Consider the following 18,869-nt stretch of genomic DNA (forward strand, 5'->3'; position numbering starts at 1 on the left):
AGGGACAGACAACTCATTCGCTCATTCACACCTAGGGACAATTTGAACCGGCCAAATCACCTGAATTAAAAGATATGAAATAATATTAAATATTAAAAAAAATAAAATGCAAGCATCAATGGTTGATATTGTGGTTTGGTTTACAAAATAGAAACGCCAACTCTTTTTTTTTCTCCAAAAATATCTTTATTGAGAAATTTGAATTTAAAGTGTTATTAATGGATATTTTGATAACAATTGTTCCTGATTTTTTAATTTCATTTTTTAATTTTATTATTAAGAATATGTACAGAATGATATAACGAAACACATGTACAATATAACATGTTAAAACTACATAAACACGTTTGAAAGAAAAATACGGTGTAAGATTATTTTGTATTTTGTAAGGGAAAATATGACAGTTTGTAAGGGTATGGATCCTTGGAGCTTGACAGGTATGTATTTGTGTACTTTTTTGTACAATTACTGTCCCTGTAATTTTGTAGAATTACTGTAGTATTTCGTTGTCTTTCTGTAGTACCATATTTTGTAGAGGTACCGTAGTAGTCTTTTTGTAGTATTTCTATTATAGAACGTTTGCAGAATTTTCGTAGTATCTCTGTAGTAAGACATTTGTAGTGTTTCTGCAGTATTTGGTACAATTACTGTAGTTATATTTTTGTAGATTTACTGTAGAACAATTTTGTAGTAGTTCACTCGTAATCTTTTTTGTAGAATTTAAGTAATAGTAATAATAATCATTATACAGTAATACATTGTGCATTTTACTATTCTTGTGAGTGTATACTCAAAACTGTAAAGGAAGCTAAAGATTTTGTGGTTTCTTATCCAAGATCTACATTTGGTGGCAAAAAAAACAGCCCTTCTCAAAAGCATAGTAGTTGTCATTTTATTTTAAAATACAATTCGAGAAACACAGTGTACAACACAGCCTTCGTCCACGTGATCAGTCATGTCCTATAAAAGGCCACTGGGTGTCAGTATTGCTAAGCAAACTCTTTCCTGCATCCTCTTAATAGTATGCATTTCTGGCAAGAACAAGGGATAATGGATCTTATTAAATATCGATTGACTTCTCGTTGCACAAGTAGGATCATTGGGAATGCACCAATGTGACTTCGAACATCGCCTGCAGGGGGAAAAGGTTTTTTACTAGACATGGTTTGAGAAGTAGGGAAGGACTCAACTTTGGAGGGTTTATCGCCACCTTTTTAGCAGAAAAACAGAAAACAAGCGCAGACAAGGAATACCACACGGAATAAGGAATCGACACTCCATTGCTCTCATCTAAAACCATGCCGATTGTTCAGTATGTGTGAAATAAAGCGCACACAAAAGTCGTTGAGATTCCATCCAGAGGTTTTTAGAAGAGTCGTGATGCATTATACCATATGGAAAAGCCTTGTTTTTGTGCCACTGAAAAATCGGAAATAGGGTGCGTAAGAAAGAAACATACAACCAAAGTTTTATGCCCAATCAAAAAATAAATCATGACCAAAAAAGCGATCAGACTTGGATCACATGGGAGGAGCCGAATTTAGCTTGTGCTACAATAGGGAGTATTTGCTACCCATGCATCTATTACACTTCATGGGCACTTCTATGATATCCATCTATCGAGATCCATATCCAGATCTAAGGATCGATATCCAGATTTCCAGATCCTGATATCCATAGCTCCACATCTAGATCTCCAGATCTAGCTCTCCAGATCGATATCTGGATAGCCAGACCGATATCCAGACTCAGATATCCAGACAGATATCCGGACCCAGATATCCGGATCGATATCCAGATCCCGATATCCGGATACCCCGATCGATATCCGGATCCCCCGATCGATATCCGGATCCAGATCTCCAGATCGATACCCGGATCCAGATCTCTAATTCGATATCCGGATCTAGATCTCCAGATATCCGGATCTAGAGCTCCTTAACGATATCCGGTTCCAGATCGATATCCATATCTAGATCAATATCAGGAACTCGATCTCCAGATCGATATCCAGTTCTCAATCTCCAGATCCATTTATAGATCTCCAGATCGATATCCGGATCCAGATCTCCGGATCGATATCCATTGATAATTACTTTAGAATCCGAATATTCGGTGCACAGCTCAATCAGTCATGTGCTGGCTCAAATACAAAGGCAGATAATCATTTAATTTACTCAGGATGGAAGCGTTCACACAGAGAGGTCTGATCCTGTTACAAAAGGATGATATAAGGGCTTAAATAGAAGTAAAAATGTTGGTTGCGAGAGAGTCAAGTCCAAAACATGAGACGCTTTTGAAAGGGCGGATGGGAAGTCAACGCAGGTCACTCTCATCTTCCTGTATAGTCTTCTTGATGCGCAGGAGCATGGTGGTGAGCCACTGGTCAAGTCGCGAGATGGTGTCAAATTCCTTCACCTGTTAGTTAAAAAAAGAAGGGGGAAAAAAACAAGGAGGGATAGAATGAGAAAAGAGATTGTGAATCAAACATACTTTAATTCTAGTTCACACACTTTTCATGATACTTTTTTAAGCACCATCAAGGCCAATTTTTTATTTTTTCCAGTACCTTCAAAAGGCGGAAATCCAGCGCCGATTCAAAAGAAACATTTTTTGGGTTAGCTTTAATGACTAAAATGAAGTTTCTATCTTGCTACTAGCACATACTTTGTGCTATTTTGCACTGTTCCTGTATATGATCTTTTGGCGTCAATGGGCTGCTTTAAACTGACATGAATTCTGCCATTCTGCCTCAACAATGCACGCACAGCTTGGCTACATCATACTTGTTTACAAACACGGAAAGGGCTCTATAGGTGTGGGTAACGGAGTTCAATACGGGGGGACAAAAAAAAAGTACTGTATGTATAAAAACCATAAAACGAGCCAAATTTTGAGTCTTGTAATGATATTGATTTCTCCGAAACGGAGTGCATTCATTATTTCAATATTACAGACTGCTTATCTTTTGCTTTTTGTTTTAATTATTTAAATATATTTTTTGCATATTTTTCAGAAGATCTAATAAACCTGTCCTCTGGATGTGACAGTAATGCTTCACATGGAAACTTGATAAAAAGGACTGGAGCCACTATCGGCGTCATTTTTACACACTTTATTAAAAAAAAACTTCATTTAAAAGCACAGTCCATCGAGGCAGACTGCCGGGAAACACGGCAATGGAAATAATTTCAACCATTTTCAAGCACTTTACCCAAAAGTCAAACATTTTTGACATTGAAAAAAGAACATTAAATGTCAAGAATTTTCAAGGACTTCAAACACCCGTACGAACTTGGAGTGTAAAATACAAACCCACCACCAATCCTCACTCACCGAGTCAGTGTAGGCATCAATGTTCTGCTCTTCGTATGCATCTAAAAGTTTCTGATACAAAGACAAAAATATGGACGTTGAGGTCAGTGTTTTTCAACAAGAGTGCAGAGAGACACCATTGTGCCGTGAGACCTTGTTTAGTGTGTCACAGGAAAATGCCATCTGATCTTGGCAAAAAAAAAAAAAAAGACAGGTAATTTTTTTTAGTATCTTTGATTTCTTATAGTGATGAGTCAACTAACATTTCTATATTTCAGGAGGTAGCTGCAGATTGTTTCTTTCGCTTTCAAATACTAATATATGTTCATAATGAAGCACTGTACGGGGAATATATCCATCCATCCATCCGTCCATCCATCCATTATCTGCATCGCTTATCCTCAGTAGGGTCGCGAAGGTGCTGGAGCCCATCCTAGCCATCCTCGGGCAGTGGGCAGGGGACACCCTGAACTGGTTGCCAGCCAATTGCAAGGCATAAAGTGACAGACAATTTGCTCGCTCATTCACGCCTAGGGACTATTTGGACCGGCCAATAAACCTGACATGCATGTTTTTGGAATGTGGGAGGAAATTGGAGTGCCCAGAGGAAATCCCAGAATTACGGGGAGGATATGCAAACTCCATACAGGAGATTTAATCTCATGAGGTCAGGGAATATATTTAATGATTTTTTTGGTTTAATGAACTTGTCAAAGATTGCTCTACAATAATAAAATAATCCATCCATTTTCTGCACCGTTTATCATCAGTAGGGTTGCGGGGGTGCTGGAGCTTATCCAAGACAGCGGACAGGGAACACCCCGAACTGGTTGCCAGCCAGTCATAGGGCACACAGAGACAGAAAACTCACTGCCTCATTCACACTTAGGGACGATTTGGACTGGCCAATTAACAAGACATGCATGTTTTTGGAATGTGGGAGGAAAACTAAGTGCCCGGCGGAAACCCATGCAGGCACAGGGAGAACATGCAAACTCCACACGGGGAGGTTGCAGTAGCTGGACTTGAACTCTGAACCTCTGCACCGTGGGGCTGCGCGCTAACCACCCAGGCGTTTTGGCGCCCACTAATAATAAATCATATTAAGTAAAAACATTGTACATCATTTTGCTCATTATAATTATAATTATTTTGTTATTAAAATATACTTATCCATTGACAGATCATTTTTGCTCACTTTAAGTGAAATTTTTGCTCACTTTAAGTGAAATTTTTGCCTTTTTTTCTGGAGAAACTAGATTAAAAAATCCAGTAAAACAAGTGAAATTATGGTCAGATAAAAATCTGTATTTACTACTTAGTCAACGTGACCACTAAAAACTAAAAGATAATCTTTTTTCTATCAATTTAGGCAATATAATAAGCAAAAAAGCCTGGTATTAAAGCTTGGTCTCGTCTTAACTCCTGTAAAGATATACTGGGTAAAATAAATAAATAAATAAATAGACAGACCTACCTTCAACAATTTGCACTCTCTGGAGTCCGAAAAAGCCGGGAACATTTCCTCATACTTTTGCACAGCCAGCTAAAGCATTTTCCCAAAAAATAAGTATTATTATCACATGACGATGAGTTCAAAGTGTCACGTAAATACCACTGGGACTCACTTTGGCGTTTAGCATGTCCACGCAGAAGTGACACAGCGCAGCCTTGAAAAAGTGATCCTTGGCGCTGTATTTGAGCAGCGTGCTGTCCATGGCATAAGTTCCCACCTTCAAAACGTACATAGACATTCACAAAAATACAATAAAAACATCAAACTCAAATTAGGGCTGCAACTAACTATTATTTTCAAAATCGGAGAATGGGATTTTTTAAAAGACATTTTTTATTTCCCTCTCCTTTATTTGAATACCGGGAGTTTTGGACAGATAGAAAACTAGTGCACAAAACACAGATTATCCATCCATCCATCCATTATCTGCACCGCATTGTGAATATGATGGTCATTCTATACAGGGTAGTTATACGTTTCTCAAATATTATTAATATTGATATATTTCTCGGATCTTTATTCAAAAGTTTAGATTCAATGAACTCCATACGACTTTTTTTTTAATCAAGATTATTTACGTACACCCTGGAGTGCCCTTATGTGTACTCCTTATGTACCCCGGTTAAGAACCACTGCTCTACAAAAAGACAATATTGTCCCTATTTCTTCACAAAAATACCTATCCATCCATTATCTGCACCGCTTATCCTCAGTAGGGTTGCGGGGATGCTGGAGCCCATCTTAGCTATCTTTGCTTGCTAATTCACACCTAGGGACAATTTAGACCGGCCAACTAACCTGACATGCATGTGTTTGGGAATATGGGAGGAAACCAGGGTGCCCGGAGGTAACCCACGCAAGCATGGGGAGAACATGCAAACTCCACACAGGAGGTTCAATCTCATGACCTCAGAACTTTGCCACACATGCGCTAACCACTGCGCCGCTATCCTGCCCAACAACAGATTATTCTATAACAAAAAAAAACTAAATAAATAAAAAAAAAAAAAATCCACGTGTTTGTCAATTAAACTGACAATTGTCAAATATACATTCAAATATCGAACCTCTTCTGTGGAGTTTGCATGTTCTCCCCGTACTTGCGTGGATTTCCTCCGGGCACTCCGGTTTTCTCCCACATTCCACATGCATTTCAGGTAAATTGGCCAGTCAAAATTGTCCCTTGGTGTGAATGAGCTAGCGAATTGTCTGTCTCTGTGTTCCCTGCGACTGGCTGGCAACCAGTTCAGGGTGTCCCCTGACCACTGCCCGAAGATAGCTGGGATGGGCTCCAGCACCCCCGCGACCCTACTGAGGATAAGCGGTCCAGATAATGGATGGATGGACATTCAAATATATGCAATAAATGCAAATATATAAGACACTCTTTTCCTACCCAGAATCTAAAGATCATATAAACTTTGGACTTTTCTTCCCCCCCAAAAAAAGAAAGAGCAATATATCTCATGTGCAGCAATTTTTTATCCGCAAATATATCAAAAATGTAAACTAACTTTTCAAAATATTGACAAATTTGTTTTGTTAGTTGAATATTTGAATATGATAAACATTTTCCATATGAAAATGAGATATATTATGCTTAAGAATCTGCCTTTTGTGTAGAGGTAAACGTCCATCCATCCATTTTCTGCACCGCTTATCCTCACAATGCTTGCAACGAGAGTTAAACATGTCCTTATCCTTATTATTTTTCCTTATACTGTATATTTTCTATTTTCTGGTTTCTTTTTTCTGTACATCTGCAGCACTTCCTGTTCCCTTGAAAATGGTTCATTTTGTTTCATGATGAAACAGCCAAACGCTACAAAGTTGAAACTTGCATGCCAATTTGGTTTGTAATGATGCTATGTTCAATAAAAATAAAAACAAAAACCTTTAAAAAATGTAAGATAACTTTTATAAAAACAGTCTTGGCGCCCTCTGCCAGACCGAAGTGGCGCTGCGACTCGCAGCGTCACGACAGAGTTGTGCGCATTCCTAATTGCATTGATTTAACATACTTAGTGGCTCATAGATCACGTGATACAACAAATCTATCATTGCAATCGATTAGTTGTTGCGGCCAACTGACGACCACTCTTGTGGACTCTATTGAAACGATCAGGCTTAATCAAATTGTTTTTCCAACGTTTTGTCTGACTAGTCCTGTTTTCTTAGCAGTGTTTGAAAGCACCACGTGCAAAGTTTCAATGAACCTGAGAAAAGGTGTCGTTTCAAGCTGACCTGTTCATAGATTTCAATTGCTTTGGGGTATTGCTCCATCTGGGCGGCGTAAGTGGCGACTTTCAGAAGGCACTTGTTGGCCAAACTGTAAAATATCAAGAAAAAGAACTGGTCAGTCTTCGGTGTGGAAAGGAAAAAAGGGCGGGGAACCTTGAAATAGTTACCTGGTGGATTCTTCGCCTTTGTAGTAATCTGCAGCTTGCTCATAATGAGCGATTGCCTGCATAGCCCACAAAATTACAAACAGCCTTTAATGAGTTTAGTGTTATTTTCAAACACAGTAATGTTTTTTATCGTTGTTTCCTTAAATTTTATTATAAGTACATTTTTATAATATCTATATGTTTATAAATTCTGAAAGTTTTCTCTCGTTTTCATGCATATTATTATTATTATTGCTTGAAAAGATCTGTCCTTCCAAACACACGTTAAGAATATTAATAGAACAGCTTTTTTTCCATCTTCGCAACATTGCTAAAATTCGCCCTATGCTGTTTTAGTCGAATGCGGAGATTATAATTCATCCTCATGTAGGTTTTAGATCAGGGGATGGTGTCATAATAGTCTGTGGTTTGCAATTATCTGTAGTCTGTGCAGCCCTTTGAGACTGTCCCTTGTCAAGGTTTCTTCATTTTCCTCATGTTGAGGTTTTTGAGATTTTCCTTGCCTCCATCTAGGTTTTAGATCAGGGGATGGTGACATCATAGTCTGTGGTTTGCAATAATATGTGGTCTGTGCAGCCCCTTGAGACTTTTTGTGATTAAGGGCGTGACAAATAAACATGACTTGACTTGCCCCAAACGTTGCCCCTGGATTGATTTAGACGAAGACTGCTTAACTCATTCAATACCAGATCAGTCAATTTTTGCCATTTTGACTCATTTTTGAAGACCTACTGAAAATTTAGTTCTGTATTTAGTAGGGGTGGGACGATATGCTTTGATCACCATCCGATATCAAGAATATCGATAATTGTGATCCGATATAATTGATGATTGAGATTTAATTTTATTTCCTAAAAATCAAGCTTCGACTTAAATCATACACTTCTGGGACAATAAACCACGAATGATGGGAAACAATTTCTGTGTTAGTCAGTCTGTGAGAAAATTCATGGGCGCCGACCTTAGTTCTCGTTGCTTGCTTTCTTCCTCCATTTTACACTTCCATTTGCTTTCTGCATTTTTACACACCGGATAGGACGTCACAAAAATCCATTCCGGGCGGGGATCATCGATTTTTTTTAAAAAACGCTATTTGCGAAAGGATGCATTTCAAGCAGAACATTAAATTTATTTTTGAATTTGTGATACCTCCAAAATCTAAAGAATACTTTTAATAAACGCAAGGGGACTTTGCAAGAACACTGAACTTATGCATAAACAATGCGAGAACTTTTCAGCGCCCAATGCTTCCGGTGAAGCAATCACACAATTTCGGTCACTATGGCAATCGCGTTCCTACAGACGTGCATCCCTCTCTGAACCAACAATGATCAAGGCGCATCGCCAACTTTTTTTTTTTTTTTAGAAAGAAAAAAGCTATCTGTCTGTCCTTATCCATATACTTTTCTCACCATACTGTTTCACTAAGCCCACTCAGGGGCTGCCTACATACTCTTAATCGCTGGGTATAGAAGCAAAACTAGGAAGTGGGGATTTCATTGATCTGTGGACAAAGATCTGATCAAAGCCACTCCAGCCATTTAATGGTGACTTGAAATCATTCCCGGAGGCTTGATACTTAATGATGAGCTGCCCCAAACCCCATATAATAATAGTTTTTTAAAATTAAAAACAAAGTATTTTTATGTTTTGGCACTCGGGGACAATACTTTTGAGTATGTATTTGTACGTTATGGCACTGAATGAGTTTGTTTTGACTTTTGGCACCTTGTCAATGTCCACCATCTCGGTCTCATAAATCTCAGCGATGCCCATGTGATGCTTGGCCGCGATAGTAAAACGCCCCTGAAACGTCAAAAAAGTTAAACTAACACCAAAAATCAAAGACCAGTGATATATTAATACGACAAAAAAACTCTCACCATGTCTGTATAGATCTCAATAGCTCGATTTAGACAGTTTATGGCCTCTGTTGAGAGAAGATATAAAGATGGATTCAACTAAAACCTCAAATGCTCTGTGTGTTTCTGAAGTCTTCATTTTGAAAACTTTTGATTAATTGATTACTATACTTTTCATTAAAGTCAGACACCCTCTTTTTTTGTCAAGGATAAGTTCATTATATCACCGTTTTACCTTGCGGGTCGGCTTTTTTAAAGGCGTTTCCGGCGTCGATGAAGTTGGTCGCGGCGTCGTGCTTACTTTGCATCTGCAAGTGGAGGCGAGCCGCTTGAGAGAAGGCGTTTCCGGCCGCTGCGAAAAGAAGACATTCCGTGCCAAATTACAAGGAAAGGTGAAGCAGATGTGCCAGTGATCAGGAAAACCCACGCACCACACCAGTTCTTGGCCATCTTAAACATGTTAGCCGCCCTCACGTACAGGTCACAGGCCTCTTCCTGTTTGGAGGAACCTCTGCTGGACAGAAAATGGTACAGAGTTTCAACATTATCTTCTCCTTTACAGTTCATTTATTACATTCATTTTTCATCTCTCAACACCAATACCAAAAGTGCATAACTCGTTTTTGGGACAAGTTGAGAATTTTGCCGAAATCAGCTTCCCGTTAAAGTTGCACAAACTGCACTAGACCCCAAGTCGGTCAACCAATCACACTGCAGATGAGAAAACACAGTTTCTGTCCAACTCATGAACTTGACTTTGGCCTGTTGTTTTCTCTTGTGATAGGGGCTTTTCTTCTCTAAAGTCTTAAAATTCACAGAGGCAATCACGTTATCGTGAGACGATTTGCATCATTCAAAGTATCTGCAAATCAGTTTGTTATCCATCCATCCATCCATTATCTGCACCGCTTATCCTCGGTAGGATCGCGGGGGCGCTGGAAACCATTCCAGCTATTTTCGGGCAGTGGGCAGGGGACGACCTGAACCGGTTGCCAGCCAATCGCAGGGCACATAGAGACAGACAACTCGCTCGCTCATTCACAGCTAGGGACAATTTGGACCAGCCAATTAACCTAACATGCATGTTTTTGGAATGTGGGAGCAAACCGGAGTGCCCGGAGGAAACCCACGCAAGCACGGGGAGAACATGCAAACGCCATACAGGAGGTCCGATCACATGACCTGAGAACTGTGCCGCACACGCGCCAACCACTGCGCCGCCGTGCTGCCCGCCTGCAAAACGGTTTGTTGTAACTATCATAATTAAATGACAAAATATTTGTCACCTTAAGCTATCCATTCCATTGACATTTAAAAACAGGGATGATCTTCTAAACATGTGAAGGTCCAATTACACTTGACTTTGCCGTTTGAGATTAACACAAACGACTATGTCAATAAGATTGTTTTTTACTGGTTGAGTACAATCGTGTTAACAACGTTAGCCTTTACAAGTACACAAGACAGCTGAAAAAATTCCTGACCATGTATGTTGCCGCACTATGTTCTAGTGTACATGATATATATGTTAGACTACAGTCAGCACTAAATGTAAATATACTATTACCCATATACCTTAATACTCATTTTCTTTATTTTATATCCGTCTTCTTCGCCCATCCCATCTTACCAAGGACTGATGGGATGATGTGTCACAACACCTCTCGTTAGGAGTCATTAGGGGACCAAAAACCCAAATTCCGACCCCTAATGCCGAGCCTTAGGCAGGGAGGCAATGAGTACCATTGTTGTAAGTCTTAGGTATGACTCGGCCGAGGCTCGACCAACCAGTCTTGGGGCGGGCGCCCTTCCCCAGGCCCACCGAGCTGGTTTCTTCTATTGGTCTTAAAATATCTAAAATGAGCAAAGTATCCGCCAACAGAAAACATGTTTGTGTCATATTGTAGTCAGTAACATATTTATACTAAAATAGATGGAAGCATTTCAGAGGGAATACAAATGTTATTTTATTTTTAAAATTAACAAAAAAAACATTCACACAATGTCATTGTATTAACTAGTTTTTATGTAATATTTTTTATCTAGCCAACAAACTACCTTGTGAATCTTGCAGATCTATCAAGTCATGTTTATTTGTGACGCCCTTAATCACAAAAAGTCTCAAAGGGCTGCAAGGAACCCCAGATAATTGCAAACCACAGACTGACATTATTATACCATCCCCTGATCTGAAACCAAAATCCAAAATCAAGAGTCTTCAGCTGAGGCTTTTAACTAAGACGAGAAAGTTTGACCACATGACCCCGATTTTATCTCACCTGCATTGGCTCCCTGTTAGCTTAAGATGTGATTTGAAGGTTCTATTAGTAGTATACAAAATCATGCATGGACTTGCTCCCTCATATCTTTCAGATTGAATTTCCCCCCATGTTCTGGTCCAGAGCCTTCGCTCTGAAAATGCTGTTCTACTAATTATCCCAAGAGCCAAGAAGAGATCCCCAGGTTCGAGAGCATTCTCCATTCGGGCCCTGGTGCTGTGTAATGCTCTTCCCCCCCGAGATTCAATCTGCAACCTCTAGCATATGAATAACCTATATTTTATGTTGACAATATCTGTGTATTATTTGCTATCCTAAAGGTCTTTTAAGTCTTTCATTACATGTTTATCTTGGAGTACCCAGACTACTCTCATCGAAAACAGTGTAAACTACTTTGTAATAAATGCAAACAATGTATATTCTATTCTGTTTTTCTTTAAAGGGGATGTATAAGTAAAACGTGAGAAAAAAACAGCAGTAAAACAAATGATGATATTAATTGTTAAAACAACATCCAGCCAGGTCATCATGGAAAGGGTATAACCTCATGTGCGGTCCCTTCTCAAGGTTTTTCCCCATTTCCCTCATCAGATTCAGATTCAGATTCAGATCTACTTTATTGTCATTCTAGTACACGTGTATACAGAACGAAATGTCGATGGATCTGACTCCCACAGTTTCCCTCAGTGTCCTTCAGTGTACAGATATAAATAAAGCTGTATTGTGTTATTTACCATAGTGCCGATAGTGCAAGAAGAGACGCTAACCAGATGTGCAAGATGGGCAGTCAGGTTAACAAGTCAGGTACACAGTACCATTATATTGTAAACAATAACACTGTAAGTAATAACACTGTAAGTAACAATAGTGCAGAGATCAAATGTGCAAGGAGTGGCAAGCTATAAAAAAACTGCCACTAGTGCAAAAGTCAAATTAGCAGCCGTTGAGGTTTTTGAGTTTTTCCTTGCCCTCATGTAGGTTTTAGATCAGGGTATGGTCTAATAATAGTCTGTGGTTTGCACTAATCTCAGCCCTTTGAGACTCCTTGTGATTAAGGGCGTCACAAATAAGCATGACTTGACTTGATATGAAACCTCTTGACGATCACGACTTTATCCACTAGATGGCGCAATACGATTACCATCATTCGTGTTATTGACAAGATATTTCGGGTTAATCACTCACTATTCAAACAATGACATTAATTTACTCACATGTATCCTCATGACACGCATTTTACTCGATACGTATACATGATTTGTGCTACATCCAGCACATATGCACTTTTAAGTCAATTTAATTGTGATCCCATCAGGCGTAATATCTAAATATGTTCTATGCCGTTGAAACAATAAATATTATACAGCTCGTTGGGTGTATATACGTGTTTACAGTTATGACTTGTCGAGTTTCGCAAGCTAGCTTTTCCGCTTACTTGGCCCTTTAGCTAAGGCGGCTACGTTGGCACAACTCACCCGAAAAGCGCCCCGAAAAACGACTGCGAGGACTTTAATTTCTTTTCGGCCTCGGCCATCAAGGCTGTGGCTTCTTTTTCTTTGCCGCTGTTATCCATGCTGGCGGCGAGTCTCTCGTTTTAGAGAGAGGCGGTGGCAAAAAAGGCGAAAAGTCAACAAACTTATAGCATAAAGCAGCAACCGTTGATTTGTCACTTTACCAGCTCCGCTGTCACGTGACATAGGATCACCGGAAACGTTGTTTATGGTGCGTTCAAGGAATTTCTGTTAAATTCAAACGTCAGCAACTGGTTTCCCCCCTACGAGAACTCATTATATGTTCTACTTCAGGGGTGGGCAACTACTTGAAGTCAGGGGCAAGGCGCTTGTGATGTGTTAAACTTCTTTTGACATAGATTAGCTTCATCACTGTATACCTTTTTTACCAGTTCAGTAGCCTAGATGGTAGTGTGCCCGCTTTGAGACTGGGAGGTCGCTGGTTCGCGCCTCGGCCGAGTCATACCTAATTGGTAAAATGGCGGCGCCCTCTGTTGGCTGCGGCTGCATCGGCTCGCTACAACGGGTCAGGTGTATCGACATTTCGTTCTGTGTACATTGTTACAAAGAATGACAATACAAAGGAAATTATTATTAATTATTAAATTATTAAAAAAATCAAGGTATTCCAACAAAGTTTTTCTTGATAAAGTGATACATAGATTGTGTTGTAATATCACATTACTCTGTGTTAATTATCTTTATACAATGTTTGGCTCTGTGTTATATTACATGACACCACTCTTGTTTACTCAGAAGGTGAAATAAAGAATTAAATGTATTCATCTTGACTGAACTCAGGAGTTGGTAGAGAAAACTCACTATTAAATTATCGGGGACCCCTCTCACCCCCATCATGGACTGTTCACTCTGCTAGCCTCTGGGAAGAGGTACTGCAGTGTGCGGTGCAGGACCACCAGGCTCCGCAATAGTCTAGTCCCCCTGGCCATTAGACTGTTAAATGGTCAATCTAACATATAGTTAACCTAAATCTAAACGGCTGCTAATCTGACTTTTTGCACTACTGGCAGTTCTTTATAGCTTGCCACTCCTTGCACATTTGCTCTCTGCACTATTGTACTTACAGCGTTATTGTTACAGTGTTAATGTTACTGTTTACCTGACTTGTTAACCTGACTGCCCATTTTCCACATCTGGTTAGCTACTCCTCTTGCACTATCGGCACTATGGTAAAATACTATACGTAGCCATAATACAATACAACTTTTATTTATATCTGTACATTCAAGGAAACTGTGCGGGTCAGATGTATCGACATTTCGTTCTGTATACACGTGTACTAGAATGACAATAAAGTAGATCTGAATCTGAATCTGAATCTGAAATGTGTACTAATGAAAGGATTACATATCAATAATGGACATTAATTTTAGTGTTTCCCAGTGGTAAATTGTAATGGGAAAAACTTCCTGCAACTGAAAATTTAAGCTACATATTATAATGTTTAGCCAACATCTATGTGGGGAGAGATTTGCCTCAAAAAAAATTGACAATTCACTTAAGATCTAAGTGTATTGATAATGCACACGCAAGATTATAAAATCGCATGATGCATGATTCACACCGCATATTTTTTTAAAGTATTGGATAAATTAGAAAACTGGCTTTGATAGTTCTCAAAAAGTGCTTTAATTTGACAATGGAATTGGTGTAAGAACCGATATTTTAATATTTTAAGCAACCTATATTTGAGAGAGAGAAAGATAGAGAAAGAAGGAGATAAAGAAATAGAAACTGGTAGAGAAGGAGAAAGATTGAAAAGAAAAAGAGAGGGGCGGCAGTAGCTCAGGGGGTAGAGCGCTCGAATCCCGGCTCGTCCGTGTTAGATGTCAAAGTGTCCTTGGGTAAGACACTGAACCCCTAATACCCCCAATAAGCAGGTTAGCGCCTTACATGGCTGCAAGGCCGCTATTGGGAAATGTGGAGCACATTGTAAAGCGCTTTGGGAAGTCATTGACTTGAAACCGCTATATAAATGCAGATCATCAAACGGCAGCGCAGTGGTTAGCGTGTGTGCGGCACAGGTCATGAGATCAAACGTCCTGTGTGGAGTTTGCATGTTCCCCCCATGCTTGCGTGAGTTTCCTCCTCCCACATTCTTAAAACATGCATGTCAGGGAAATTGGCCGGTCCAAAATGTCCCTAGGTGAGAATGAGTGAGTGAGTTGTATGTCTCTGTGTGCCAGTTGATGGTGTCCCCTGCCCACTGCCCGAAGATAGCTAGGATGGGCTCCAGAACCCCCGCGACCCTACTGAGGATAAGCGGTGCAGATAATGGATGCCGTTTCATCAAATTGGTTTTGAAACGGCTACAATCAGAGCAAACAAATATAATAGGTCCCTGTTTAAAACACTTCATTTTTTATTTAGTTTTAAAGTATTTCTGAAGGTTTATTTTTTTATTTTTTTGTATTTATGATGTTGGACTTTCAGTGAAGTTCTGTAGTTTTTTTTGTAGTGTTACTATACTGTAGTTTTATTTTTGTACTATTTTATAAGTAATTGTATGAGGTACTGCCATAGTAGTATTTTTTAAATGGTAAAATGGTAAATGGTCTGCATTTCTATAGCGCTTTTCAAGTCAATGAAGACCTCCCAAAGCACTTCACAATGTGCTTCACACTTACCCATTCACACACACACTCACATACCAATAGGGAGTCAGCCATGCAAGGCGCCTACCTGCTCATTGGTGGCATTAGGGATTCAGTGTCTTGCCCAAGGACACTTCGACATATAACACGGAGGAGCCGGGAATCGAACCTGAGACCTCTTGATCCTAAGACGAGCGCTGTACCTCCTGAGCTTTTAGTATTTCTTTAGTACTTTTGTTGTATTTCAAAGGTAGATTTTTTTTTTTTGTATATCTGTAGTATTTTCGTAGTATTTTTGTATTATTACAGAAGTTTAACGGTCATCTTTTTTATCGTAGTATTACTGCAGTATTCATTTTTGTATTTTTGTACTATATCTGTTGTATTTTGTGTTATTTCCATATAATACATATCTCCTGTTGTATTTCTTTAGTAGTTTTGTTGTATTTCGAAAGTAGATTTTTTTGTTGTATACCTGTGGTATTTCCGTAGTATTTTTGTATTGTCACAGTAGTTTTACGGTCATGTTTTTATGTCGTATAACTGCAGTATTTTTTAAAATATCTTTGTACTATGTATTTTGAATTTTGTAGTGTTTCCATATAATATATATCTCCTGTTGTATTTATTTAGTAATTTGTAGTGCAGTGTTACTTTAGTTTCATTTGTGTAGTATTTTTGTGACATTTCCATAGGAGAATTTTTGTAGTATTGCTATAGGTGTAATTTGCCGTTTTTATGTTGTAAATCTCTTGTGGTAGTATTTTTGTAGTAACATTTCTTTAATAGTTTTTTATATTAGTATTATGTATTGGTATTTTCTATAGTATTTCAGTAGAAGTATAATTGATGTATTTCCAAAGCAGTATTTTATTAGTATTTTTGTAGTATTTTTGGCATATTTCTTTAGTATTTTTGTAATATTATGTAGTTGTCCTTTTGTAGTATTTTTGGGGTAAATTATTCTGTAGTAGTATTTTGTAACATAATATTACTGTAGTAGTATTTTTGTAGTAATATTTCTTTAGTAGTTTTATATATTAGTCTTATGTATCTGTATTTTTTATTGTATTTCAGTAGACGTATAACTGATGTATTTCCAAAGCAGTATCTTATTAGTATTCTTGCAGTAATTTTGTCATATTTTTTTAGTATTTTTGTAATTATACAGTAGTTGTCTTTTTGTAGTATTTTTGAAGTAAATGATTCTGTAGTCGTATTTTGTAATATAGTATTACTGTAGTAGTATTTTTGGCTGTGAGGACAGCTGTTCTAAAAATAGCTCACCTGTGCTGGGTCATTTTGTTTTTCTAATAAAAAGATTTTTTATTGGTTTACTGAGTCTAATTAACCTGGTAATAACATATTAATAATATAGTAACGAGATGGTAAATTGTTATTTTAGAACTCTAAATAAATAAATTCAAGTTCATGGGCTTAATGGACAAAAAACATCTATTTAAGCATTCATAATTATTTTTACGCAAATAATTAAGATAAGAGCATGAGAATTTGTTGATGCATTAAACACATTTATTTATTAATCTTTTTATTGATTTATTTTACAGGAAATACAACAAACTAAATTCCAAGTTAGGGGTGTTTATAAAGCGAATGAGCAAAAAAAAGTGCAGGTTAGTGACCTGGGTACCCTTTTAGCTATCTAGCTAGCTATATTCCCACATTTTTAGCTATTTAGAAGACTATCCGGCTAACATTTCACATTGTTTACATGCCATAACCCTACAACCCTAGTGGTTAAGGAATCCAACCAACCAACCATCTAGCTAATATTTTATCATTTTTTTGCTAGTTATCAGGCTAAACTTGGATTCCTCTCTAGCTATTTATCTACCTTTTTAGCTTTCTATCTGGCTATTTATTTGGCTTTTTGCTCTTTAAGCTAGAGATCTAGCTCCCTTTGAGTTTTTTTAATGTTTACTTTCATAGCTAACTATCAAGGTACGTTTTCGCTATTTAGAAAACCATCTAGCTAACTTGCTGTTTAAGAAATTTAGATAAAACTGGGTGCCCTTTGTACTAATTAGTCACAAAAAAAGGCTTTCGGCTCGAAAAAGATTGGATATCCTAGATTAAAGTGTGAAAATTCAATACGGTGCGAAAGTAGAGTTTAAAGAACTCTATTGCCGTTATGTTGAATTTCCAACTTGAGCGTGGCATGAGATATGAATTGCATCTTTTTTAAAGAAGTATTCAAAACAAGAAACTGCATTATACTAAACAGGTCATCGTCATGATTACTGATGTGACTCAGCTGTGCCCGCTCCTTTGGCGCCAACTGCCGCGGGTTTTGATTGGCTCCCGATCAGTATTTGTACCGAGTCATGTCTCTCCCCTTTTGTCAGTCCGTCTGCGAACCTCAGTTAACACTGGGCAAGCCTTTTTCGACCCTGACTCACACCTGTCCCGTTTTTTGCTTCCGTCTGTTCCCCGGCTTCGACCCGTTTTTGATCCTGACCACGTCTACTCTCCCGTCCCGGCTTTCGACCTCTTTTTGTCCCCGACCACGTCTTCTCTCCTATTCTGGCTTCCGACTCGCTTCCGACCCCGACCACGTTTTTGCTCTCCTGTCCCGGCTACTATTCCGTTTTTTCCGCCCCCTGCGCCGCCATCGCTCGCCACGGACGATCAATTTCTGCATTCGGAGCACAATCCGAGTATCAGAACGACCTGCTTCCCGCGTCCAGCAATCACCGGATCGTGGGCGCAACCCTTTCTCTTTCTTCCAATAAAACTTGTGAGAAACACGCGAAAGGTCCCCATGTTCGAGACCAGTTGAAACATATGTATGCCTGGAGAGGAATGGGCGTCACCAGGCTGTACTTGCCAAAGACACACCACAGTAACGCTTAAGGGATCCAACCAACAGATTACCTCATGAGCATATCACAAGTTGGTTAGTTGGTTGGATCCTTTAACCACGCAGGTTGTAGGGGCACCATTTTCTGTGGTGTGTCTTGGGCAAGTACCGCCTGGCACACCCATCCCTCTCCAGGACGTTTATTTTTCTTGGGGAATGGGTTTGCTCCCCAAACAGATAGTACTGGTTTCCAGGCTTACCAAGAGCAGACAAAGCCCCTTGATCTGAATCAGATGCAGCACCTTCATTATCTGGTTGCTGTTGTTTTTCAGTATTAAGCGTCACCCGGCTCTTCAGAGATGAGCTGGATCTCAGCATTGACAGGAAGCGCCGTGTAGCAAACTGACACTTGAAAAAAATATATTGTTCCGAAATAAAAGTATTACATTGTGGCTTATAGCAACGTGAAAAAAAAATTTGAAAACGTTTTAATGTATTGGTAAATGGTCTGCATTCATATAGGACTTTTCAAGTCAATGAAG

At 38.8% G+C, this 18,869-nt stretch overlaps 1 protein-coding gene across 2 annotated transcripts; it reads right to left on the minus strand.

Moving 5' to 3' along the window:
- Window positions 1-2,149: 2,149 nt before the first annotated feature.
- Window positions 2,150-13,093, minus strand: napab (N-ethylmaleimide-sensitive factor attachment protein, alpha b). 2 transcript variants are annotated; one of them, XM_088345229.1, is made up of 11 exons: window positions 12,856-13,093; window positions 9,533-9,615; window positions 9,337-9,453; window positions 9,123-9,169; window positions 8,968-9,045; window positions 7,240-7,295; window positions 7,076-7,160; window positions 4,944-5,048; window positions 4,793-4,861; window positions 3,337-3,387; window positions 2,150-2,418 (listed from the first exon to the last, which is right to left on the minus strand). In XM_088345229.1, the coding sequence occupies exons 1-11, from the start codon at window positions 12,951-12,953 to the stop codon at window positions 2,317-2,319; spliced, it is 891 nt and encodes a 296-aa protein (XP_088201355.1). In that variant the 5' UTR covers window positions 12,954-13,093; the 3' UTR covers window positions 2,150-2,316. The 2 variants fall into 2 exon arrangements, with proteins under 2 accessions (XP_088201355.1, XP_088201356.1); XM_088345230.1 differs by having other exon boundaries at window positions 9,533-9,612; window positions 12,856-13,092.
- Between the last annotated feature and the right edge of the window lie 5,776 nt (window positions 13,094-18,869).

Source organism: Urocampus carinirostris, chromosome 10 (assembly GCF_059441175.1).
Source record: "Urocampus carinirostris isolate Australia breed hairy pipefish chromosome 10, RoL_Ucar_1.0, whole genome shotgun sequence".
Classification (NCBI taxonomy): domain Eukaryota; kingdom Metazoa; phylum Chordata; class Actinopteri; order Syngnathiformes; family Syngnathidae; genus Urocampus; species Urocampus carinirostris.